A 27,823-nucleotide genomic window follows, 5' to 3' on the forward strand; every position below is an offset into this window, starting at 1 on the left:
TCACAATAACTATTTTTTATTACATTACAATAAATAGGAGCAGTACAGTTTGACAAAAAAATGACAAATTCCAGATAACCTCACAGCACATACTCCTAAAAACATTAAAAAATTTAAAACAAACGATCTTTTTTTTTCTTTTTTTTTTTTTTTTTAACTTAATGTCTGGTATGACCAACATTCCTAGGTCACGCAACCAAATGATGGAAAAACTGGATCACACTGCATATGTTCCACATCAAATAAAGCACAATGTACAAAATGTGCATGTTTCAGTTTACACTATACAAAAATAGTTAAAATACATTCCAGGTAAACATATTACATTAAGAAGTCATTCTAGTAAGAAGTTGGCACTCAAGAGGAAAAAGCAGAAGTATTTTCAACATGAAAACACAAGACAGTGGAATAAAGAAATGTTAGGAAAGATTTACCATCTATGTAGCTTTATGTAAACTTGAGACAAAATGATTTCTTTACAGTTTGATGGTCTTTGAAGGTAATCATTGTATTGCTTCATAGTATAGTCAAGAGCAGAAGATTGTGTGTCAGTATTTACCCCTTACCAAGATCCTGTTACTGTAACGAAATCTATACAGTGAAACTTTAAGTTAGCAAAAATTACAGGGCAATGAGACTGGTCAAAAAATTAAATTTCAGTTTTGAGAAAACCAATGATAAAGTTGTTCACCAGAGTTACATAAAGCTACTGTAAGAAGGCGTTACTCCCTGACACATGGCAATTTAATGTATTAACGCGGTAAGTGATTCACATGTTCATTTAGTAGTTGCTATCAGAACAGACAGCATCCAGGTATGTTCTCTGAAAGCATTTCGAATAGGGAAAGACAGAATAATTATAAGATCAACTTGTGCAAGCTGCAATCCAACATGCTTCACCAAATCTCAACAAATATTAAGACAAAACTGCACAACAGTGGCAAGGATGTGTATTTTTTTTTTAAAGTAAATAAGGGCTAATCTAAATAGATTTTGTACTAATTTAATTAGATTGGTAGCTACAGATCACATTTACTGAAAAAAACCAAGCTATTTTATATATAGCTTTATATTAGAGCTATATAAATCCACATTTGATGATTAAGACATTTCAGCTAAAATTTCTCCTACCAATTTTTAGTTAAATTAACGTAAGAATTTTAGACCAGCCCTGATTTTACATGCAGTGTGACTCAGTTACCAAAAAATCTTCAAGTACTCTTACGATTACTTCCATTTGCTCAAGGTATACTATCCACTTGTGCTACGTTCTTCATATATAATCAAGAGTGTCTAAAATGTGCAAATAACTAACTGTCTCCAAAATGTTCTAACTTTGGAAGCTATAAAATGTTTTGCAACATTAAGAATCTGTTCTTATTCCGTATTGGTCCTTATGATACCATGTTAGGTTCTCCTATTACTGTTTTTCAGAAGATTTCATAATCCGAAGTATATTTCGCATCAAAGCTGAAAAGCGGGGAGGGGGCCTGGGTTTTGGCAGAGGATGGGGACTGGGGGGCGCAGGCAGGGAAAAGCATTATTTCTCTCAGTCACGTTGAAATTAAAGAACGCGCAGCAATCCAGACAGTACGTGTCCCCTGCCAGCTTTGCAGCTCTCCACCTGCGAGAGTCACTGGGGGGGTTTCTTTCGTAGAAGCAAAAGAATACTTTGCTCATGCAGTTGCACCTTTGACATCGTATAAATGGTCCAAGCTACACAGGTACGTGAAAAGTGTACTGTGTAAAATTTCCACATCATTGATTAGGTATACCTTAGGTTAGGGCAATGCTACTATGCCCTGTTCCAGAAACTTTCCAGTGTCCTGAACCATCCCACTTCAATGTCTTGTGTTCTATTTTTTGGGGTGTACCAGAGTCACATTTTCAAATTTTACTCTGCAGCTGAGTTGGGTCCTAGGAAGAAGTGTACCTTCAGCAACCCAGGCCCTAATGAAACGATCAAACAACGCAACATTTACAGCAAGACAACAGGAACTGGCAACACTGGAATTACTGGCTCTTTCTTCAGTGCAGAATAACTAGGCTACTGCAGTACCAAAAATGAAAGCTCCTGCAAAAATTCTGCATTAATTCCAATCAGAAAAAAAAGGAGGGGGTGAGGGGGAAATCACAAGAGAACTTAATCACAGAGAAAGACAACATTAAAATCTTGGTCTAGCTTCATGACAATCTAGACACTGGAATGCCACTCACCAACCATTTAATCTGTGCAACAAAACTAGTACTTCACAAACATCACACGAACAACACTGACTCTGGAAACCATGTTCTATGCTGACGGTTTGTGCAAATTCCACACCATTTTTATGGCATAGTGGATTTCCAAATTATTTGCATGAAGCAGCTAAATTCAACTCATTCATTCACTCATTTGATGTTACTAGAATTCAAAATTCCTCCCCTGTTTTGCACAAAACGGGCATCTGGAAATATTTAATGCCACCCTTGGGGAAATTAAGAATGGTTTTACTTCACTATATAATTTAGGATTCATTCTGATTTAATTCTTGTGGTAAATTCTGGATCCATGTATGAATTAACCTAAGAATTTGAATCAACTTATCTGTTAAGGCTTTCTAGTGTTTCCTAGAGACACCAAGGGTGAAATCACGTACCTACTGAGCAAAGCTACTTAAAGATTTGCCACTGGGGGTCAGGAGAGCTAGGATTTCACCTTGGTCTTCAGACACAAAAAGTTAAAGTCTTAAAGCAATGCATTAACAATAGCAAATCAACCTAATTAGAACTTTTACTTTTTCCATTGCCAGATGTGCATTGTTGTCTTTTTTTAATTTTTCTTTTTTTATAGAAAAAATAGAGTATTTAAGGAGTGACTGTGACAAATTGCAGTGAAAATTTTTTTTTGTGAAAGTTTTATCTTTACATTCATTAAAGTTGATCTGAAATGCTACAAGACTAGATGCCTAGAAGCAAAATCTACAGGAAGACTATAAAGGCTTCTGGTCTCTCTATATTGCAGTCAGTCTAAAATAAAAAGAAAGGCTGAAATGAAAGTCTCTTTTGCTAACTAGTCCTTTTTCCCAACCAGATTTAAAAACCAAAAAATTAAAGGGGATGTTAGAATGTGGAGAGCATCATTTCATTGTTTGGTTTGCACACAGAACAGAAGTTCACAATCAGTAAGAAAAATAGGAAGTTAGCAACTGTGCATGCACCAAAGAGTCCTAAGACAGTTCTCAGGTTTTTGTGTGTAGTTTTGTTTGTTTGTTTTTTTGTTGTTGGTTGTTTGTTTTTTCACAGGCATTGCTACTTCAAGAACCAACAGTCAAAGAATACTGGCACTTTAAGAGGAATGAAGTTTCCACTGTCATTTAAAACAAGCATTCAGGTAAAGCTAACAGGATCATGAAGCAGAAAGTAAAGTAATGCTAAAACAAATGCTAATAATTTAGTGTAATGTACAAAAATTACTTAAGTACTTCTTAAGAATAAGGATAAATTGTATTTACATAATTATACACTTTGTCTTTGTCTTCTTTTTCTTCTTTTTACCATCTTTGCTCATCTTCTCTTTGTGTTTTCTGATTTCTCGAACTAATGTATAGAAGGCATCATCAACACCCTGAAAAGACACATACATGCACACGTTAAGATCACATCAACAGACTTATCCGCCTGCTTAGGTACAGCCTGTTCTCATCTGACCAGATCAGGTGAAGCGTGTTCAACGCGCAGTCTGTTTTGCTGCCTGCCAGAAGAGGCTGCACTGTCTTCTCCTTGCTGAGGCTTTTATAATGTCCCCTTGAGTAATCTGTGGGTTGGAGGAATTGCCAGGGCAATGGTCCTCTCAAGCACTGCTGCTTCTTGGGAAGGGGCATGCTGGGAAAAACATATTCAGATGGAAGGGGAACTACAGCTGTCTCCTGTCACTAAGAGGAACGTGTCTGACTGCATTACTGTGCATGGGCAGAGGGGCCTGCAGGAAAGCAGCTCTGCAGCGTGGGCTGCCATCATTTGAACAATTACTCCTGGCTACAGGCTGTTCCTCTCCCGATTTCTGAGGAGCGCTGAGACAACCACCTGAATGAACTGTTTCGATGCCAGCAACAGCCAGCACCCGCCTGCCCTCTTTCTCAGCTGTTCCCCAAACCGGGCTTACAGCAGCCTGAGGGTGACGTACTGCTCAGGGGTTGACCACAGACACCCCGTAGGCCCAATGCCATTACTAATGCGGTAAGGAAAGAAATTTAGTGTACTGCCCTCTCCTCCATCTCAAAGAGGGCATGTGTTGTCCCACCTCAAACTAGAAAAGTATAGGTACACCACATGTTTAGATTGTACATTATTAGTACAAAATAAAGTTCTGAAGCATTAGCTAGCTTTGTTTATGCCTTAATAATCTACATGCAGCCTTAAAAAGTAAATACAAGTATTTATAGCAAGAATTCAATACCAAAGAGAGAGTTACGATTATTCTACATATTCGGGTCATTTCTCAGGCACACTGATTTAGTAATCACACCGCAGTTTTATAAATCTTTACATATGCAAATCAATCAAATCAATCCCATGTTCCAATGATAAATTATCATTTGATAAATCACTCTATTCAAATTATACACTTAAAGACACACGGAACACATTATCTATGGTGCTGCATCATGTCACTTAAAATCTCCATGGCTCCAATAGTTAAGCTACAGACACAAAAGCTCATGTTTCTTCACATTCGGTAGTTTTTCATTTTTGGGGGCGGGGAGGGGTGGGGTGGTAATTATAGCTGACAAAAATTAACTCTGGTCAAAAGAGACCAGCATATCTAAAAGCCTGATATGAACCATTATCAAGTACAATGTTGTATGGTATGCTTTGTAACAACCTATTTACATGAAACAGTTTATTGCCTAGCTTTCAGGTTGCTCCAAATCCCAAGCAAATACCCATGTTCTCCATCAGCCTTCACATTTAATACTTTGAGTGCTGACAGTTATAATATCTTTAAGATAAAAAATGATCTTGATTCTTCACTGCCTTACACCTTATATTACCTTTTAGATAGATCAGAAATAGTTGGATAATGTTAATGTATCACAGCAGCCGACCGTACCACTATAGAACTGGGTCTAGAAATGTAGCCCTGCAACTGGCAGGCAGCTTCCTACCTCTTGTCAGCTACAGAGTTTGCCCTCAAGCTGCCAATAAAAATTAAGTCTCTGTTCACTCCTGTACACCTACTTCAGGAAAAGAACTGAAAGTGAACTCCGAAAAAAGCACAACAACAAAAAGCCAAAAATCACCTAATTCATTCCTGTCAAACACCACATGGTGATGAAACTTAATATGGAAAGTCCAAACAACAGTGAGGTGTTAAACAGCTTCACTTACAAAACAATGCTCCCGGTATGACCTAAATTAATTTAAAACCTTCACATTCAAGTTCATACAACACTTACAAATAACTGATGTTCAAGCAAAGTCCTTGGCAGCCTATCTCCCAATACTAATAGCACACTTTTGCAAGGTCTTGTAATATACAAAATACACTTGCAAATAACCTATTCTACATTTTAAAATATTACTGATCAATATAAAATTGATGTAGCGTGCCTAATGGAAGAGTAGCCTTTGTTCTGGAAAAGGTGATGTCCCCCATGAATCTTCTGAGAATTAGAAATGCTTGGTATCATTTTACAGAGAGCTAGTGTATTTTCATTAAAACTTCAGCACTAATGCACAAAGTGAACATTTAGCAATGTTCATGTAGGGAAATTATCTAGAAGGAGTGACGGTTCAAAGTCTATCTACAGCAGTTCTCATCTCAGGCAGCTGGCTAGGAGGAAAGCATTAAGAATCAATCACAGCAGACAGAAGAATAGTTTCATTCTTAGAACACAAGAATGGTATAAGGAAAACCTCTGCACAATATTCTTCTACAAGACTGTTCAAATTTCCTTACAAAAACTACCTTTCAGTATTTCACACTCATCATTAATGCATTAGAAAAATAATCATTATGAGGACAGTCGTTGGCTTTTAGCAGTGTCTTGAAATGAGACATGCTAAACAAAAATTGCAATTTAAGTCTTCAAATGAACCCTCCCTCATTAAACTGGTTTTAAAATAAATACAGAGAAAATAACGTGTACAAAGGAATATCCAGGGACTATTATGGGCCTTTAAACGCATGACTTTACAATTAAGGCTGAAATCTTTATTCTACCTAGTAAGGCCATGATCTTCTAAATACAGCGCATGTTGCAAAATACTATGGAATTGACTTAGCTTTTGTCCTCGCATTTACACCTTTGTAGATCAAGCCTTTAAAATTATTAATTATGTATTTAGTAGTTTGGTCCTACCACAATTCCTCTTAAATTCAGGTAATGAATTTAACATGACATACAAAACTACGTTTAGAATATTTGTGAATTAGAACTGGAGAACTCAAGATAAACCGAGGTCTCTCATTTTTCAGTCTGTGGATTAAATTTTAAATGTAAGTAGTGGATACTCTGTTTACAGAAGGTCCCTAAAGGCATCAATACTGTAGGATCAAAGGCAGTCAACCTTTCCAGTTATTTCTTTCAGTAAGAAGGGGCTGCATATGCAGCTGACCTTCCTCCCGCTAACAATGGAGTTATTGTGTGCAAGTTTTTTGGAAAGATGCGCTGAATGTGTGCTCTAAATCCAGGCTCAGGATTAAAAAAAAAATAAAAAATAAAAAAATCAAAATTCGCTGTGCGTGCTCAGAACTATACCACGCTGCCTCAATAAAGATGCACTGACGGAGCTTGCTCCTGGCACTTGTTTTTCCAAAGGGCAACTACAAAAGGCAAAGGGAACAGAAAGATCAGAACTGTTCCCACAGAGACAACCTGCTCCTGGCTACAACTTTTCTTTGGAGCACCACATGGTCCCATGACCATACAGAAGTCTGGATATGCGACTGCATGGTTACAAGCATGCATGAGACTTGGCAACTAACATGGCTATCAATAAGAAACCCTAAATTCATAAGGAACTGGGAATTCCTTAATACCCCAGCCCCAAAAATAGACCCTTAAACAAGTTTCAAGTTGTAGAAAAAAGTCTTTTTATATTTTTTAAATATATCATACATACATGTATCAGTCACGAGGAAGATAAATTATTTGTACACTTCTGTAGTAATATGGAAAAATCATTAAATTACAGTTTTAATCAAGAATCTAGATTTTTAATTCAAATCTAGAACTTTTGTAATTCAAACTTTTTACTATTAACACAGCTCAATCTAAATTATGTTATCTAGAAGTCTAATTTATGCCCTAGAAAAACTTTCTTATAGTATGCTTTTTATGTTAAAACTTTAATGCTTTCAAAAAAGAGATCTTTTGAGGATTTTGCACTGAGTTTTAAAAATTCCTCTTGCTAGTTGGAAATTACCAACAGAGCAAAAGATGTTATGTACTTTCTGCCTTACTATGCAACAGCCAAAGGAACGGACCTGTTGGAAAACATCAGCAGTTAATGGTAATCCGGGTAGTCAAAGTTCTTAGTTATATTAATCTTGTACAAGGTAACTGAAAAGGCATCCCATAAGCAGCAAGAAGATAAACTGAATATTCCAAGAGACAGCAAAACACTCTGAACTATCAAATGTAATTATCTACTGACAAAAAAGGAAAATAAATACTATCATTGCGAACTGTGTTATAATGAATATTTTTGAAGTCTCAAATCTGAAATAATATGTATCTTCTTACTGACTGGAAAGTAATACAAGCCAGACTGTTTTAAATGCCAGATTTCTTATCCCACTAGAATCACTGCTGAACTACAGCTATACCACAAGGATTTTGGAATATGCTTTCTCCAGCTTAACCTCCTAAATACAAAGTTGCTGACATGACTATCAATACTATGTAGAATTCACTTGAGTATAAAGACAAACATTTCCTCCCCTGAGCAGACACTCTTGAAGTTCTAGAGTCTTATATTCAAGACTATTTCCTAAATAGTTGGGGGGGGGGGAGACACGACACGTAACACCAAACCAAACATTGACAAAAGATATTTCCCCCATCTAGGAAAAAAAACACCATACAAAAAACCAAAAACATACTTCTGTTGGACACAGGCAGAAAGAAAGTAGGAAGCTGGTAGAAAGAAAGCATATGTTCACTGAGCTATCAAAGAGAATCTTAAAGTCTGAAAAGATGCTTCCACTGAAAAAAAAGTAATGAAAACCACAATTCCCACCATCCTGTTCTCCTTCTCCCAAGGAAGTCCACAGAAAGGAAAAAGCAGACAGAATTCAGGACCTTTAAACTCCTAGTATACAAAAAGAAATTCTACTTTGAGGTATGGCTATGTTAGCAAGACAGCAAGAAACAGCAAAGTTGGTTTTCAGAAGGCTACAGGAAGGAGGCTTAAGCAATTTAATTCATATTGCTCTCATCAAAAGTAATCTTGCCACGCTGCTGTTAGTTGGTTTTGATAACGAGGAAAGAATAAAACAAGGTACTTTGATGGCATCAATTTTATTAAGGTATTTGGATGCAAGACTGGGGAGCTTCATAACTGAAATTTCCAGTTTCCTGCAAAGGAAACCTTTGATAAAGATACATTTTTGTGATACTGTTTGTAAGCAAACATCTGAAGAATCATCTCAGAGCAGTCATTCATCACCTAAAAGCTGATAATATAATAAGCCTGAGCAGATCTAGTGAACACTGATATGAAATAAAATTTCTCCTCCCTCCCTCTGGAAAGGGGAATAAAACTCCGTTACTGAAGGGAATATTCCTACAGTTGTGACAGTCTCTTTAGGATACAAGTCAAATTCCACTACCTCTCTGCAAGATGTTCTGAAGTGTGAAAAAACACCTTGAAAAGCAAAGTTTTTCTTTTACACAACAGGAAATTCCAGGTCATCCTCCCATTGAGCATGTAAGGAGTAACAACCCACTCTCCGCAGTGATGCAGTAAGAGGTCAAGAATTAATGGAATAGTAATACATGCAAGGAGCTACTCTGATGGTTTGTTCAAAAAGCACTGGAAGTGATTCAGACTAGCACTTCTTCCATATCACAGTAGCTTCTTCCCTCTCTTCCTCCCTTTCTCCTTACAGTGCAGTATACAGATAAAAAATGATTTTGTGAGAGTCTGGGTAATGGGGGTTTTGGTGGGGGTTTTTGTTGTTGTTTTTGGAGTTCCCCTCCCCTCCAGTTTTACTTCACTGTTGCTTCCCCACACCCATTGTAAAGGCTCTCAATAAAAGTGAAACCCTACCATTTTGTCCGAATCTGGATCACTCACAGCATTACAGTTGACAAAAAAGAAAACTAACATATTTCTGCAAATGATATTTTTTTTTAAGCTGGGGGAAAACAAGGGGAAAATGGCATGGCATAAGGAAGAGCCTGAGAATTAAGAAATCCTGTATGCCAGATGCTAGCCAGATACTGTTTTGCTGGATTAGGAACCTCCTGTTCTGCATCTGAGAAGAACTATAAATATTATGATCCTCTCCCCTCAGTTCATCAACCTGAAGACCCAATCAATATTCAGTTCAAAAGCATCTGTAATATATCTGTAATAAAACTTTTCCCTCTTAAGTTCTTCACACACACCACCAGGCCTCCGGTTCACAGATGGGCAACATGATATGCAGTAAAGACTTCTTGTTAATCTATTTATCAAAAACTCACGAAACAAAGCAAATCTGTAGTACTTCGGTGTTTGCTAGGAATATTATTCAGGACTACTGTACTGAAAGCTGATTGGTTTTATATGTTAAATTACATCATCAATTAACCATAAAATGTCTGATTTGCAAGACTGTCAATCATTTTCATTTGGCAAGTGATTTGTAAAACTTACCCTGCTACATTACAAAACTTACCCTGTTACATTACAAAACTTACCCTGTTACATTACAAGGCATTTTTTAATTTTCACGCACCCTGGAGTCTTTTCTTCTTTGCTGATTTTTTTCACTCTGTACTGTCGAATCTCTCGCACCAATGTATAAAAAGCATCCTCCACTCTCTGCATTGTAAAACACAACTCCTTAAAAACTGCTTCATTAACAATTGTGACATATTGGGACACCCATGGCAGGGGAAAAAGCCACAACAAAACCACTGAAATTATGAGCTTTACTTGAGAGAAGTATATGGATCTCTATTTATATATTTAAAATGCTGGACTTGTACATTTGCTGCTTGATAAATACTTTTTAATGCAAGCAAAAGAGACACGCAATTTATTAATTATCAGTTATTGTGAATATCTACGCTTCAAGCCCTCCTTTTTTTCCTGTGCAAGGTAACACTTGGACAACAAAAAAAAAAATTTTTCTTCCATTGCATACCGCATTGAAAAGAATACCGCTTGTGTTACTGAATCTTTTCGCACATTTTTGTGGACATGGATGTATTTAGCAGGCACAAAACCTTATTAGATTGGTAACCAGGGGATACTTATAAACACACACAGTTAACTACCTATTTTCACTTCTTAACCAAAGTGAGAACCTGTTACTGTTTGGGCAGGCAATGAAACATAAGCTCATTTATGTTCTGTTCTTTATATAAGAAGGTCTACTTTCTCCGCAAAAATCTGTGGAACAAAAAAAGTACGGAAAAAGTCCACACAGGTAATTTCCTAAGAGGTTACAAAGAAATAAAAACTTCTAAGAATACTAAATTTTGAGCAATATTGTTTTTAAAGCTACTTACTTCACAGAGCAAGCAGAACGCTATTAGATTTAGGAAAAGGGATATTTGCGTCACGGCAAAGTGCTTTTAAGAAGCACCTTAAGTATATATTTCAGAGTAACTTTCAAAAGTAATTAGTTGTTGTATTTATAGAAGTTATTCTTCCATGCAGAAAAAGCAACAAGTTCATTATTATCATGTTTAAGAGCTTGGTTCACATCAATGTACAAGGCACACCTAATCTGTTCTCTCTGGGCAAGACTCAGGCAATCCCTAGGGTGCCATAACAACAACTAATTGCAAACAGCCTGTGAAGTTCTGCTGCTCACATTTTTCTCTGGTTAAAAGAGCTCTTCAAGTATTCCAGGGATGACACACAGCTACACATTTTACTTCTCCGGTCTCACACCCTACCTTTCTGCAGCTTTGTGTTTAGGCCACTTGGAAATGAGGATACCATAAGCATTTAAAAAAAAAAAAAAAAAAAAAAAAACAACACACAGTATGAGGACTGAAAATATCTTTAAGCAAGTACAAGATAAAGAGGTACAGGACCCGCTTTAAGTTATAATATCTGTTATTTTAAACTGACTATATCTGTGAATAAACTTTAAAATTTAGATAAATCTGTGAGGATGTTCTTGTTATAACAAGATGCAAAATGTTTAGCTGAAGCTTTTAAAGGGGAGAGCAAATCTCTCCTCTGCCTTACTGTCAATCTCATTACTTGTCTCCTCAGATCAACAGGGTTGTTAATTTAAGACAAACTCATTATTTGAAAATAAAACCAGAACGGACTAATGATAGTAGAAAACAGTACATCTATTTAAGCCCCCAAACTTTATTACCACTGAAACGCACCATCTGGGCTTTTATTTGGCAGATTTTCTATAAATTATCGCTCCAACCCATCTTCATATTATGCACCTAATAACAAAAATGGCTAACACTTACTGCCACGGTTACCGGGTTATTTTCCATGAACTGTGCCATAGGTTATCACATTTAAGACTCATTCTTAACACACTGCTGCTTATCTGAGGGCTCTTCTGAACTACAGCCACTTGAATTTAAAGATTAAATGAATTAGATTTATTTATTGAATTGTATATGTCTGGTATATACAATGTACCCCGTTAGGATGTAGTGAAGTATTGACAAGGTGACAAGTCTTCTTACATTCCAGGTCTGAGAGTTTGCAAAATGTAAAGGAAGCCATTAAAACCAGCAAAAAGCAAGTAAAGCTCATACTTTCATATTTTCCTGGAAGGAATGGAACTTTATTCCTGAAGAGGAAGCAGTAAACATTAATCAGCTGCTACGTGCCAAAGCACAGGCTGTACAAGAATCAACATTTTTGCAAATCTACTGTCTTGCAGTAGAAATTCATAATTTGATTATGGAGCTTTCACATGAATAATTAGATAACAATTCTTCAGTCAATGTTCATTGCCAACTTTCCCATCACCAACAGGAGCTGTAATTTGCTTTAGCAATGCAGAGAGAAGGAGAGACACAGACAGGGTGAGAAAAGAAATTACTACTGCTGCTGCCATCACCAAGAACAGTCTTACGAATTCTGTTGAAAGAAATTATTCTGAAAGAAAATCTGTACAGAGACACATTTGCTAATTTCCTAAGCACAAGGTGACATTTTAAAAGAGCCAGGTGCCAGTCTTATAAGCTTAAGAAGTCATTTTAATACCCATTTCTTTTAAGATTCTTCAGTATTTTTTCCTTAAATGAGCATGGACCATATATCTAAAATATGATTAACCAGTTCTTTTAGCTGTCAGAATAGGAAGCAAAAATTTCCTTTGGCAGATATTAAAAACTTCAAAATCTAAACTGCTATTTACTTTAACAGCCCAAAGAACCCATGACCTCGAGGCAATGTTTTCAAGATGCTTTTGATTCCTAGGAGATGGCGAAACATTCAATTTAAAATATGACTACGTGCAAAGAAAGACTATTTCAAATGCAGACCAAAGTACAAACGGGAATTTTCACATGTTCTGCTTCTGTAAATAGCGCTTAGAGGAAACTGTGTGTTCTGTGTCCACCTTTACACGCTAAATTTAGAGTTGGTCTCTTAAAACCGTAAGACAAATAAAAATCAAAATTATTCATGAGATCACGAGCAAAAAGAATGCTACTCACTTGCATAAAAGCAGCTGTCTGCCCTACCTGAATCTCACCGGTTGTGCACATCCTTTTTTTGCCACACCTATTTATCTTTACGTTAGGTAAATAACAAACCTGTTTCCTCAGCATCCTGGAGTCATTCAGCACACAAGCTGGATGCCAGAATTTGTTTCGACATTATCAAAACTTTTTTTTCTTTGGGGTCTTGTTCTTGGGAAGGACTAAACTTCTTTGGAAAAGTTTTACGTTACAACAAAAAAGTGACATGAAAAAAACCACACTGTGAAGTCTGACAAAGTTATAAGTAATCGAAAACAAAGTTTTAAAATGGAACCTGAACATATGAACTACATTAAAAATGGCTTGGAGTGAAACACATACAATATCATTAAACAGATATGACAAATCCCTAAAAAAAATGGCAAGTTAGTTCAAGCAAACTGTCTAAATTATCAGTTATTCATTAATCTTAATTGAGAATGTAGGAATGAAGTTCTGTAAATACTGCACCTATTTCTTCATCAGACCAGGCACAGGTTCTCAACTTCTTTTCATCACAAGTTTGGGGCCTAACCTATTGTACATTAGCCAGCTGCAATAACTATAATGCTTTTTTAACAGCATCCTTGTGATTTAGGTCAACTTCTTCATTAAACACTTCAAAAGTGTGTTTATGTTCTCAACAATGAGACCTAATGCTTTGGTGAATCCTGTACTATTCTTACAATAATGCCTATATTTCTGCTTTTCCTTTGACTTTAACACTAGCAGGACAGTTGAAATATTCCAAGGAAAACAAAATCCTCAGTTAAACCACATTTGGGGTACAGCCTTACAGCTTTTCCTCATGTAACCTCACATTAAAAACGAAAGCCCAGTAAAGAATACAGGATCCAGCCTTGGTGGGGATAAATCAAGTTTGCCTCTCATCTCTTGTTGATACTGTTGATAATATTGGGAGCTATACACTCATGTGGACGGGGAAGAATTTGAATTTAAAGCTTATGTCAATCAGAGAAAAGCAAAACCAGCTATCAAAATAAACCTAAGAAATCCACACCCTTCTGCATAAGGATTGTGAAAGGATGAGTACAAGTGATTGCAACATGCCTTACAAAACCAGCAGTATTGACGTGTTTACATTTAGAAATAGGATTATTTTCATAAATTACGTTATATTCATTTAAGTCAGTAGTCTAATTAAAAGAAAATTAATAATCTATAGCCTTACACCCAAGTTGTAGGGTCCACTAAGCTAATGTTTCGCTGATTAACTCAATGATTTGTATGAAAATTCACACAGGCGTTTGGCTTAAAACACGACCTTTTTGCAGTAAGTTAAAGTTTACATCTTTATTGCCAGTCAGAATCAAATAAAAACAAATACACTAACTTTTAGAACAACTTATTTCCGCACTTCATTTTAGTGTTTTTCATCTTACCTATTTTTGACCTTGTCTATGAATTTCTGAAAATGTTAAAAACTGAATTATTTGGAACTGAGATATCATTTTGCATGAGCATACAATGCCATCATTTAAAAAGAGTGTCTTGCCAATCAAAACAGACTACATGGCCAACTCCTTTCCATTTCCATCTCCCCTGTTTCCTTCCCCAGAAACCTTTCGGATTTTCTCTGAGCTCCAGCAGAAGTGGGGCACGGGGAAGGAAGCAAGAAGATGGCGAGGGCCCCTTCAGTATTACATGCTGACATTTCAGTGTGGTGGTAGGTGCGTACAGCAAAGGAAAAGAAGGTTCCTGCTTCTAAGTATTCATGTCAGACTTTTTACAGGCTCCAGAAGTTACCAGACCACCAGCTACATTTGTTCATGCTTGGAAGTTCTGCATGTAACCAGAGAGGACCAGGTTTTTACTTATTTATTAATTTTTAGCCAAGGACTGAATTCTGCCCAATAAAAATACAGTCCATGGGCCACATGCAGCTCGCAAAATGGTTTGAATCCCCTAATTTAAAAAGTTACTTTGGAAGATGGTGTGTGTATATATATGCATATTTTTTTTTATATATGCCAGTGTGACTGAAAAATTATAATATGTAAATGCATAGGTATACACATATATATACACAAACACACACAAATATTTAGATGATCTTGCTGTAATTAAAGATCAGGTTCTTCCTCGAAATCCCTTTTACCTTCTCAGAAGTATTTAATTAACACAGCATCTTATGAAGCAGTTTCATAACACGTTATGAACAGCACTACAAAAGAATCAGCAACCGTACCTAGTGGTTCCAACTTTTAGAAGCCAACATTCTCAAAAGAGCATATTGGATATCTTTATTTTAAAATCCACGAGACACCTTTAGGGACTCTTCATCTGTAGGGTATGTAAAGCTCAGCTTTGAAAAAAAACAAAAGCCAACAGTCCCTTCTATAACATTTCAGTTGGCACCTCCAGAAATATAAAGTCACAGATAAAAAGAAGTCAAATTATAGAATAACAGTTCCTATATGACTGATCTATTGTCCTCTGAAACAAATGCAAACTTCTGGCAGACCTCTTAAAAAAGCCTGAGAGATAAAAAAGCAGATACTACATTGTGTAAACAAAGATTATAAAACTGAAGGGGACTGCTGATTTTTGAGCATGCAATTTTGTGTTGGCTAGGCATGGTGGGGCTGCTTGTAGAAGTAAAAGCAGGTAGGGTGGGGAGAAGAAATCTTTGAAAATACACCCTCGTATCAACATACTTTCATTAAAAGTGGCTATGCAAAAGGAATATTTCCTAAACAAAGCCTGATGCTCTATACAAGAGAGTGAACAAAGTAAAATCTACATTTTAGTACAGAATTTTCATTATTTAAAACCTCAAATGTAATTTCAGGGTTCTTCCTTTTTTATCCTAACATCTCAATGACAGCCAGTAATACAGGACCTTCCAAACAAGAACTCTGTAATTATTCAGTCCACTTACATGCCACATTCTTCAGAACACTCTTGTTGTCTAATTTATTCTCAGCCATTAAAGTTAGGTAGGATTAAAAAAACAGAACTACACAACAGAGACTTTCTCTATTGCCAAATGTTAGCATTCCTTCAATTCCTCTGTAACGTTTTACTAATAAGTTCAGACTTCAACTTGTCAGGAACTTGGGTGGGTGTAGCAAATTTGCACTAATAAAATATTCATTTCTTATATTCAAAAATAACATACTGTCTGTGAGGAGATTCTGCCAAGTGATGCAGCTGAATCTATTTAGCAGTTACATTGAGCAGTTACTCAAACTGCAGTATTCTGCTCTTATTTGCCTCCTTCTGCTACACCTAATTCCCGAGTCATAACTTGCACGTAACACTTCTGATTATGCAGAGAGTATGAGTTACTCAGCCACTCAGGCCTGATCTAATTTGTACTGATAGTAAGGCTTTACTCTTAAAACAAAAACCACAAATCAGCATTTTTCAAAAAGAATACTTTCTTCCAGAAGTACAGAACCAGTTTCATCTACATCTGTATAGCTTATCTTCTCCTGAATACACAGATGTACCACTCTGTGCACCTTTGTCCCAGCAAACCCTGAGGGAAGCACCAAAAGGACCCCAATGGCTGCCTCCTTCCCCTATACCAGTGGGGTACAATAAACCAACAGCGAGCTCTAAAGTCTTAAAAGAGTATCAGTTTACACAAGCAGTTAATCCAGTAATTTCAAAAGAGACTTATGGTCAATTGCTTAGCTATAAAAAGGTATATCAAGCATGTCCCACTAATGCTGAATCAATGCCTTAAAGAAAAATTCCTTTTGTTATTAATGAAAAGGCTTAAAACAGAATAAACTAATTAGCTGTTTGTCTGCTTAATCCTCTTGCTGAGGAAAAAAGCATTTCACCTCTAAGTAGAAGTGCTTTTTATTCTATTAAAACCTATCACAATGTTAAGAATGCTGCAACCGTCTAACAGTGGAGAGTAACAGCAGCCCAGGTCTCATTCTTTGAGTTCGCACAACTGAAGCGAATCACTCATTAATAAACAATTACCAGCTGTCAGTGAGCTCACAGAAAGAGACACCACAAGAATTTCTACTCTGGAGAAATATATCTATTGATATGACCAAGCAATTGTCAATGACTAGAATAATTAACATGATAATTCAGATGAGAGTTCTACATTTGTATCTCTTAAGTTTTGAGCTTTACCTGTCTTGTCTTTGCTGATGTTTCAATGAAAGGAATTCCATAACTTCTTGCTAAATCCTGAGCTTGTTTTGTATCTACTGTTCTGGAAGGCAAATCACATTTGTTTCCTACTAGCACCATTGGGACATCTTCAGAGTCTTTAACTCTCTTTATTTGTTCCCTAAAAAGAAAGGGGAAAAAAAAAAAAAAAGACAAAGACATTTTATTTAACAGGTATTAATAGTTTATATGATAGATTTTAAAACAATGAAACAAAATTAACAGATTCCAACATCGTTCTTTATGTTAATTTACTGCACATACACTATTAGAAGCCAACAAAAAATAAAGTGATCAAAAAAGTGTCACCATCAAGTTTACCATCTTATTTAAAAAAAAAAAAAAAAGGTTGACATTTTGCAAACTACTATAACTACTATAGATTTTGATGTCATGACTTTTTTTTTTTTTAAAAAAAGTTTTTAACAGCTAATGCCAGAACAAGCCTAAGAAGCTCTGGTATAAAACTTACTACTTACTTATCTCTCATACTTAGCACTCGTAATACTCAATTCATTTGCTAAGATAAAACACTGTCAGAAGCCCTATGCCTGTTGTCTCAATTTTGGTTTGGTTTGGTGGGGGCTTGGGTTTGGTTTTTTTTTATTTATTTTTTAATTAAAGACAGCATTGCAAACTCTGCATTTAGACGGGGGTTTTTAAACTTTGAGGACCACTGGTCTGGTTCTCTACAAAGAGAAATTCGGTAAGGGAGTCCTTTCAAACACTAGTTAGAAAGCATCTTGAAATACTAGTTAGATGTACTTATCAAGTATCTCAAATAACAATCATTAATTTCATTACTTTTGTCTTCCCAAATAATCTAGCAGCATGTTCCTTAATTAATATAGTCACTGTTTTCAGTTATTTGTTTATAAGCCTTCAACTTCAGTCTGCAAGGTCATCCACAGGTGTGCGAATGCACAGTAGAAACTCCAGCATTCAACTCACAACATTCTTTGAAATAAACTGGGAAGACCTTCTTATGCAACTCTGCAACCCTCTCTTTGAAAACAAAAATTCCACATAAAAACCTCTATGATCCTTCTTCTGCTTACATCAACGTCTATCTTACCTTTGTGCCTTCCTCCTCTACAACCAGAGGAAACCCATTTGTAATAATCTGGTTAGATAATGAAAAGAAGTTTGCAGGTTTTTTTTCAGAGCAATAGATTTGTTTTTTTAATTTGTCAGCCCTGCTCTGCTAACTCTTAACTGTTTCTTTTAAGTCACCTGTACCAATACATTCAATTAGAACATTGTATTTTATATATAATGAAATTTATGCAAAGGCTGGCTAGCTCAATTTAAATATAAAAAATAAACAGTCCTGAAAGAAAGCGCCCACATTCTCAATACTGATCTCTCCCTGGGTTAATATGCAGCAATTTCGCCCCTCATCTGCAACAGTACTCCCTGATCCCGCCAGCTGCTCCAGGGAAACAGGTAGCAGTAAACTATTTGTCTGTAGGTAGGCATCTACCTGTTTAGCTACTCTCATCAGCACACTACACAATCAAATGAGCTGATTTGCTGGCATACAGGGGAAAATGAAACTATGTCATCAGACCAGTTACACCTCCTGACTTCGATTACCTTGAACTATCATAGTATCCCACCTTAAATGAAGAATTGTAACTTCTTTTTGTAACAAAAATGTGCAACTTCACCTTACAAGTAGATGTTGGGTTTGTGGGTAACACCAATAGCAAAACACTCCTCCACCATACAGCAACATAGATCTGACAGCATTATAAATTTCAAACTGAATTTGGGACTAATCTTAAACTGATACTGCTAAACTCGCGTGATTTTTGGTGGAATTTGCATTGCCTTCTAACAGAATACCCAAGGAGAATTCACGATAATAGTCAGCTACTAAGTTATAAATTATCTGGTATGGTAATCACCAGAGACTGCTTTTATTTCTATATTAGTGTAGCTGACAAAGCATGAGTTGAAATTTTTAACTAATTATTAAAAAAAAAAAAGAATATGAAGAAACTAATAACAGGTTGCTTTTAGCAGTCATCCTGGAGCTCTCATTTTGTATGTGTCTGCCCTTCTTAGGCATCAGGGCTCACCCATGTTACTCTTCTAGTAACATTCCACAGGTATTTCCCCTCCGCCCCCAGAACAAAAGCTAACAATTCACATTATATGCTGCACAACTTCAATTACGTAAGTTTTTCCATTTTAGCACACAATTTTATCTATGGAATGGGCAGAGTTTACCTTTAGGTAAGTCTTCACTACAAACAGGCAGAAATACTAACTGACATTAGTTTATACCAGAAGAGCTTTCAGATATTTTGTCTGCCTAACTTGCGAACAAGGCAGCAGATTTTTAGATTACCCAATATTCCAGACCTACAAATGCACAAATAAGTTGCAATGTTGCTAATTTGCAAATTTCCCCTTAGATGCTATTTCATAGGAGATCATTCTATTATCTAGTGGAAGAGCAAGTAACCTATCCACCTAATACAAGAGTTGTTCGATTATCTTTCAATATACACACCTATAATGGTGAATATCTTCAAAAGACTTTGTATTGTTTATAGCAAATACACACAGGAAGCCTTCCCCTGTTCTCATATATTGGTCCCTCATTGCACTGTATTCTTCTTGACCTGCTGTATCAAGAATATCCAAGAGACAGGTTTCTCCATCAATTACTACTTGCTTCCTGTAGGAATCCTAAGAAAAGAAAAAAACATAAACCTCGGTTAAACACAAACAAGTAAGATTCGAACACCTACAATTCAGGAGATATTAAAGTTGTTTACTAGTAATCGAGCATGACTGAAAATACTTAAGAGTTAAAAATCCCAATTTACAGATGGGCAAATGACAGTAGGAAAACAGTGTCCCATCGTTACATGTATACAGTAATCCAGAAGTGGAAAGAGCACTGAAAGGACACGTTCTTATCTCTATTCTCAATCTTCAGTGAGTAACAGTACATATGCACACAGAAGGACACTGTTCTTACTTTGCACAAAAGGACAGAAAGTACAAACTGGATCCAGATCCAAAACATCTCCCCTTTGTCTCTGTTAATAGAAGAACTGAAGAAACTCGGAATCCTGGTTTTAAAAGGTGTGACTTTGTTTAAGCTCACTCAATTTACCCATTTCTTTTCTTAAAAGTAAAACCTGACCTTCATTCTATGGATGTTTACAAAAGTGTTGTACCACAACAACGTACAAAATAACACCACAGAAGGAGTTCACAAGTAAAACAATTCCAAAAATCTATGCCACTGAAAAGCAAATGAAGTATAAAAAGCCCCCAGTGTTTGGGACAGAAATCTGTTTTGTATGCCTAGGTGCATGTCATGATATTTGTTACCAAAGTTGAGTTGATGTAGTTGAAGTTCAAGCTTTTTTAACCAAGACAGACCAACACAGGGTAATATAAATGCCCTGATGTGTGGGTTCACAGAGCTGTTGGAACAAATTATTTCAATGCTATCAATTCAAAGTTTTCAGGTCACTGATTCAAGTAGCTAAAATCTGTACAAAGTCCCAAGCAACTAGATATTAATGTCTATTTACAGCTCTTTTTGGTGCTAGGCTTCTATGAGTACATAGTTCCAGCAATAAGAACATAAGCATTACTTTCCCAATAACTACTTTCTACAAACATCTATATATTCAAAATAAAACCACGTGAATAAGCTTTAAAACTAGGTCATTGAGCACTGCCATGAATTATTCTCAGTAAACGGTACTTGTAACAAATAAAAGGTATAAATACAAAACCTCGGTATTACCTTTCAGATTCTTTAGCTAGAGATTAATACAATATTGCTATTGTTCTTTTTAGCACCATACAGTAGCGAACCTAAGCTACTGGGAAGGGAATTAAAGAATTAAAGTTGCAATTCTAGCCAACTTCAAGATTAATTCAGAATGACCTTCCTTCCTTTGTACCCATTCTAAGGCACAGCACACCTACTCCTGTGCACTTTCTATCTATTTGCATTTTTACAAAAGGCTCTCTTCTTTCCTGTTGCTCACGCTAAAAAAAAAGCAGGAGATAATTGTATAGAATCAGTATCTTAAACTAAACAAACCCTGTAATCTCACATTTATCTTGAGCCTGGATGACATTTAACAGTATCAGGTAAAACAATATTGACTGTTTACCTTCAAGATAAAAGTTTACCTCCAACATGATTTTGGAAATATTTATTTCCCAGAAGTGCAAATTCAGTGTTCAAGTGAGAAGTGGGTAACTTACTTTAGAACATTATAAGCCACATTTAAATATTGATACAGCTGAGACAAATACACAAGCTCCAATGTGTTTTAAAATAAGGTTAATATTCTATCTCATTGCTTAAGGGAAAAAAAAAACAACACTAAAAACAAACCCAAAGGATGCATCTTTATTCCAATTCACTTAAATTCAATAGCAGATCCCCCATGTCCTATGATACCTTTATCACAGTTCACAGTGATGTACTAATAGAACTTCTATCATTATACTAGGCATATTTACAAAGTTTTCATTTTCTCTTCTTGCAATTTGACCACTAGTTTAAAAATATGAAAAACAGTTCTTGAAAAGCCTGTACTATTCCTTTACATCTTAGCACTTCAAAGGAAAAGAAATTCCGCTCAACTGAGCTCTAAACAAAAGCATTAAGTAATTTTCATCAAAAAAAAATCTTTTTTTAAAGAGAAAATCACTTTTAAGAACTGCTGGCTTTAGCATGCCTACCATGTTAGCAGTAGTACCAAAGACGCACCAGCATAAAGCACAGCACAAGTACGAAAAGAAGAAATGCTTTGAGATTATATTTGTTTTGCACACTTCTGGAGAGAAAATTTCACCTCTAACTAGAACGCGGATTTGAGGCGGAAGGAAAAGAAAGATGTGGGAGAGAAAATTCAAGCTTACAAATTCCTTCCAAGCTACTGAAATAATAAAAACTTTGCCTTTTTGCCCCCCTTCCCCCCACTCCCCCACAAAACATCAAACCTGAAATCACAATTGTCACTGTAGGAAAGAACTGAAGCACCACCTTAAAAGCTCAGGCTACTGGGACCCCTCACCTCCATCATGGTGAATACCAATGTAAACATACCCAAGATAAAATTTGTTTAAGTGTTACCATACTGTAAAAATTATCAAGTCCTGCAAAACAGAATGCAGGATGTACCAAAAAGAACAGTTATGCCACCACAGTACTCGTGGCACTTATGCTTCAAAAGTGCAATTGCAGAACCCAAATGGCCAGACTCCCCTTCAACAATGAAAAAAACCCAACCTTCCAATCTATAAATCTCCTAATTTATAAAAATCTAGTAGCTTTACTGCACATTGGAGATTTGCAGTAATGAATGCAATGAAAAAAACAACGAAGGAACATCCAGTATAAGGCTACTAAGTAGAAACAAAATGCAAACTAGAAGTTAATTTCAAAGTAGCACCCGACTCCAAATATGAATTTGCAATTTTTCCCCAGTGTACAGACTCAGCTTATCTGTATAAAAAAGTTTTAATTTCATTAATCACTTAACCTGCTTTTATTGGCCTTTCACAAGCCATAAAAATCAGTATGAATTATGCTAAAGGAGTAATAATTCCATCTGTTCACAAGCACTGATAAGAAAATATGTGATAGGAAATCTCAGCTATATGCTACAGATGGAATTTATCTAAAAAAAACACTGCTTAATAAATCCCATCTAAGCTCGTAACTATGATTTTGTAAAAATCCATTATACCAGTGATTTAATATTAAAATTTCACAGCTACTAAGACTAAGCTATTACTAAATATTGGTGGAAGTTTCACAGGTGCATAGGTCATTTAAGAACACAGATTTAAATATCAGTATTCCTAAATCAGCTGAGGGATTTTGCTAATCCAATTGAAAACCTCTGACAGGCAACTAGGAAGGCTGTTCTTTTTCTAGGACATGTAAAAGATGACATATATTTAGCACTAAAACATGCTGAAGCTGTAAAAAAATAAAAATAAAAATATTTAAAAATTATATTATCACACAAGATACTGCAAATGACGATATAACAAATCTCGACCAGTAGAGGGCACTAGTCCAATTGTTCTGTGTCTTAGGCCAGATTTACAAGGGTTAGTGTACACACAGTTAAACACTTAAAACTGCTTGGCTATAAATCTGTGCTTGGACAGCTATTTCAAATAAGATATGAAATTATGAAACATATAAAGTATGTATATTTGAATAACAGTAGCCACCCAAACATGCACTCATTTTAATTCCCCCCCTTGGCCCCCGTCATCTTCTATGCTCAGATATAATAGTAAAATACTCAAGCAGGCCATGAAACGACATTTTCCAAACAAGTTATTTGTTGAATCATTAAGTCTACTCCACTGAAAACAGCAACAACGCGAACATTGTAAACACATCTGTGATTAAGTAAGTAGTATATTTTTTTCCTCTTTTCAACTGCATCATGTCTTTACAACATGAGAATTTGAGAGGTGTTGAGTTTCATTTTATTAATCACAGGAAAGATTTAAAATTATTCAGTAACTGTGTAGTTATGGAATCCACTATAGTTAACAAGCACTGAACTCTCTTCTCTGTCTACCCAAAAATAGTTAGCTGGATTATTTATCTGCGAGGGAAAAATGAGTATTTTGTCAACAGCCGTATAGCAATGCAAGAAACAGTAGTAAGTGAAAAACAATAGTAGTGACACTACTGTATGGTCTTAACTGTTATTATTTACCAGTCAAAACAACTTTAGCCTTATTTCCTCATACTGCATAAAAAACACTCTACAGCTATTGTTCTTTGATCAGCCCCTGCCACCGCAACTGCATCTATACAGGAAGCACAATCAAGCAACCCTTCTCAACTGAATGGGAGTCTGCCCAGGCAAGGACTGAAGCATTTAAACCCAATTACAAGCCCATTCTCTGCAACCTGTTTGCCACTCCAGATCGCAGACCACTCTTACTATAACCGAATTATGTCTTGCCTACAAGCTTACCTACATGATTATAGCACTGTGAGCGCACACAAGGTGATTTACCACAAGTAGGAAGATACAGTCTCCATCCTCAAGGTCTCAGAATTTAGAAGACAAAAATGGTAACTGGTACTCAGACAAGAACTTGCAGGAGTTGCAGAAGATTAATACTGTTGCATGCAACAAGTTGTGGATGCTGGTAAAACCCATTAGGTTAAAGGTTCCTTTCTTTCAGAAGAACATACTGATTCTGGACCACACCACAGTGTTACAGTCATCCTGCACACCAGCAAATAAAAGCCATAGTTCTGGGATTTTAGGCTCCTGCTATAAGGAACTGTATTTTCATTTTATTATTTTACATTAAAATGTATCCGGTATTCCTCAAAATAGTCAGCTTGTTGATTAGCAAAATCCCTCAAGTGATTCAGGAATACTGGCATTTAAGTTTTTGTGTTCCTGAATTGTTTACACAGTTCTGACTTTATATGACAGCTTCTAACATAGAACCTCCACAGTACTTTTTGTAATGCATAAACACGCCCCTAACCTGAGAGAAACCCAGATGATTATGAAACAGTATTACAAAGATCAACATCCTCTGAAGTTCCTTTTGCAGGAAAAAGTAAAATCCCATTTTGTTTGTTTCTCTCAATGAGTTTTGTGTGTTTTCTGTTTTTTAAGCGTGTTTTAGGTTGTTGTTGTTGTTTTAAGATTTCACATCTTAGTAACTGAAAGAGCTGCTCTCCTAGTGCAAGTCACTCACTCTTCCTCTCTCCATAGGTCTATTCACAAAATCTTCTGCAAGCATACATGAGGTCACTTGGTCATGCAACAGAGAGACAAGACGACACACAGGCACATTAAGGTAAATTCAAACTCAAGCCAACGCTTCTCTATTTGGGGCACGTTAACTCAGGCCTGTACTTCACTAAAGTAAGACAGCTTCCTACCACCTCAGGGCACCAGCTCCTTTCACTTATGTCTACCTGAAAATGACTACATAGCCATTTTCCGATTCACCATTTTAAGCCTAGATTTAAACCCTTGTGATTCCTTCAAGTGAGCCTGGAAGTGCCTCATTGTACAAACATATAAATGAAGTCATAAGCTACAGAGCTTCAGTGCTGGGAACATAAAAATCTTGGGTAAATTATAGTGTCATTTCTCCTTTTATACGGTCTGAGGTTATTAAATCCAACGATCCACAGGAGATTTCAGACAACACTAGTATTTTTCTTATATTTAAAAGGCAGAGCTTGCCTGCTCATTAAGAACCTTTAAAATATTGCAACTTTTAAAGCTTAAATACAATTTCAGATTTTGAGGAACTGTGCCTTGTATTTCAAAGACTCCACTACAGCAGCTATCTTACAACACTTCTCTAAATACGGAAACATGCACTGGTGTGTTTAAAAAAAAAATCAGGCTCCGAATTTTTGCTTCGTTCACCATAACATTCCAGGACACATTTCTCACTGTGTGAAACAGATCCTAATGATAGGAGCTGAGAAAGCTTGACGCACATATTTCAGAACTACAAATTTTCCTTCTTGATTTCAAAAAGGAAAGTCACATTTAAGAGGTTGCATGCGAAGCCATGAAGAGTTTTGCCAAGCATTTTCAAGTGAATTTGGCAAATATTTTATCACCGGGATCCTAAAAACATCCACCCACACTGTCCAACAAAACATGACAATTAACACCATACTTTAATTGATCAAAGTTGTTGATTTTTTACTGCAGCTCTTGCTCCACAGCCAGATCAAGAAGCACAGCAATTTCCTCTCCCATGCTGGTCCGACGCTGACCATTATCTTTGAGTTCTTTTTCCTACAAAGCCTTGTTCTATGTTTTTGTGGTAACTGCCCAAAAGTAAACAACTACCATTATTACTGATAATCCCTCTTCACAAAAGGTATGAGATGTAAGTGTTTACCTCTATTGTAGGGTCATATTCATCCACAAAGTGATTCTGAATTAGCTGTATTGTCAAGGCACTCTTGCCTACACCACCAGCTCCAACGACAACAAGTTTATATTCTGTCATTTTTTAGCAGACCTGATGACAAAGAAACCAACATTAAGCAGAAAGAGTCAGGCTCCGACTAATGAGGATGCTGTTGGTGCGTTTTCATTCAGTATCACGTTCCTTTACTATTACCGGAAAGCAACTCCCTCCCTGAAAGACAAGACAAAAAGCTATGAGGAAACAATTTTATAGGAAACGTAGCGCGGGCACTACGCAGAAAGGCACCGATTACAAAGAGACAAAAAAGCAAGGATACACTAAATTCTGAGAAAGGTCAAAGAGCACTTCTTGCGGGGCAGAGATTTCGCTCTCCGCTGCTTCGCCCCGAAGCCCCGGTGGCTCCGGGAGCCCTCCCGGATTTTCATGAAAGCCGGGCCAAGCCCAGCGCCCCTCAGGTTGAACCACGAACCCGGGAACCCGCCTCCCGCGAACGGCTGCGACCGGACAAGCTGCGGTGCGAGCACAGCCCCAACCTGACGGCTTCACCTCCCCAGTTTTGTTTCCTTCCCCGGGCGAGCCCAGCCCGACCGCCCCCCGCGCTGCGCCGCGGGGCCAGCGGCGGGAACCCCCCGCCTCCCTCCCCCGGGGCTCGGGGTGCCGCTGCCCGCCCCGCCCCGGCTCCCCTCAGCCGGGAGTCAGCGGCGCGGCCGGGCCGCCGAAACTTTCCAGCCCGGCGCCTCGGCCCCGGAGGTTTTAAGGATCTAGGAGGAGGAGAAAAAATTAAAAAAAAAAAAAATATATATATATATATGAGGAAAAGGGGAGGGGGGTTGCCTCAGCGTACGCCGCCGGGTGCCGGGCTCCCGGAGGGCGTTGGCCACCTGTCCCGCCGCCCCCTTCCGCGGCAGCCGAGCCACCGCCCGCGCCGCGGGGAAGGACGGCGGAGGGGCAGGCGAAGGCTGCTCCGGGGGATGCCGGCGGAGGGGAAGCGGGGCAGGGCGCAGCCCCTCGGGCGGCAGCGGGACAGGCGCCGAGAGGCGGCCCCCGCCCGGCTGCCGGCGTTTCTGCCCCTCCGCGGGGGCGACGCCGGGAGGAGGAGGAGGAGGAGGAGGAGGAAGGGGGAGGGGAGGTGTGCCCGGCTCCGGGGAGCCGCACCGCTTCCCCTTGCCCCACCTCGAAGAGAAAGGGGGGGAAGAAGACGAGCGCGGCGGCTCTTCCCGGTTGAGCGACGCAGGGAGAGGCGGATACCTGCCTGGCGCTGCAGCGGGCCGCGGGAGCACGCCGGCGCCTCCCTTGCCCGCCCCGCCGCGGCGGTCGCTCCGCGTCCCTTTCCGTCCCGGTCTGAAATGGCGGGGGACGGGGAGGGCTGGGGCTGGAGCTGCCGAGGGAGCCGAGCGCCGAGAGGGTGGATGGATGGACGGGCGCGATCGATGCGCTCCGCGCTCCCCCGCCCCTTGCGGCAGCCCCGGCCCCTCCCTCCTCCTCCTCCCCCTCCGCCCGCCGCGCCGCCTCAACCGCCCGCGGCGGGCGGTTGAGGCGGCGCGGCGGGAGGAGGGGTCGGGACCGCCCGTTGCGGGCCCCGGAGGCTCGGAGGCGGCGTTTTAGCGTCGCAGCGTGAGGGGAAAGCCTGGCCGGGAAGCGTGCGCTGGAGGGTGGTGAAGGGAAATAAGTAAAATTCCAGCGTTTCCTCGCCATTTCCCCCTCCCTCGTCGCCGACCGGGAGCCGGCGCGCGCCGCTGCGGCTCCCTCAGAGCGGGGGACTGAGGGAAAGGGGCTCAGCCGCCGCCCGAAGGCGTTCTGCCGTTCATCCTGAGGGGAGCCCGCTGGCTGCCCGGCCC

At 38.2% G+C, this 27,823-nt stretch overlaps 1 protein-coding gene across 9 annotated transcripts; it reads right to left on the reverse strand.

Moving 5' to 3' along the window:
* Nucleotides 1-27,467, reverse strand: KRAS (KRas proto-oncogene, GTPase). Of its 9 annotated transcripts, none has more exons than XM_087767086.1 (7): nt 27,234-27,467; nt 25,953-26,195; nt 19,555-19,733; nt 16,995-17,154; nt 9,902-10,017; nt 9,850; nt 1-3,607 (listed from the first exon to the last, which is right to left on the reverse strand). In XM_087767086.1, exons 2-7 carry the CDS (start codon nt 26,061-26,063, stop codon nt 3,491-3,493), a joined length of 684 nt encoding a protein of 227 aa, XP_087623212.1. In that variant the 5' UTR covers nt 26,064-26,195; nt 27,234-27,467; the 3' UTR covers nt 1-3,490. The 9 variants fall into 9 exon arrangements, with proteins under 9 accessions (XP_087623212.1, XP_087623211.1, XP_087623210.1 ...); XM_087767082.1 differs by lacking the exon at nt 9,850 and having other exon boundaries at nt 3,491-3,607; nt 9,894-10,017; nt 25,953-26,075; nt 26,178-26,191; XM_087767081.1 differs by lacking the exon at nt 9,850 and having other exon boundaries at nt 3,491-3,607; nt 9,894-10,017; nt 25,953-26,075; nt 26,178-26,195.
* Nucleotides 27,468-27,823: the final 356 nt, after the last annotated feature.

This window comes from Nipponia nippon, unplaced genomic scaffold (genome assembly GCF_047370975.1).
Source record: "Nipponia nippon isolate SJK-2023a ecotype South Korea unplaced genomic scaffold, ASM4737097v1 scaffold_3, whole genome shotgun sequence".
Lineage (NCBI taxonomy): Eukaryota > Metazoa > Chordata > Aves > Pelecaniformes > Threskiornithidae > Nipponia > Nipponia nippon.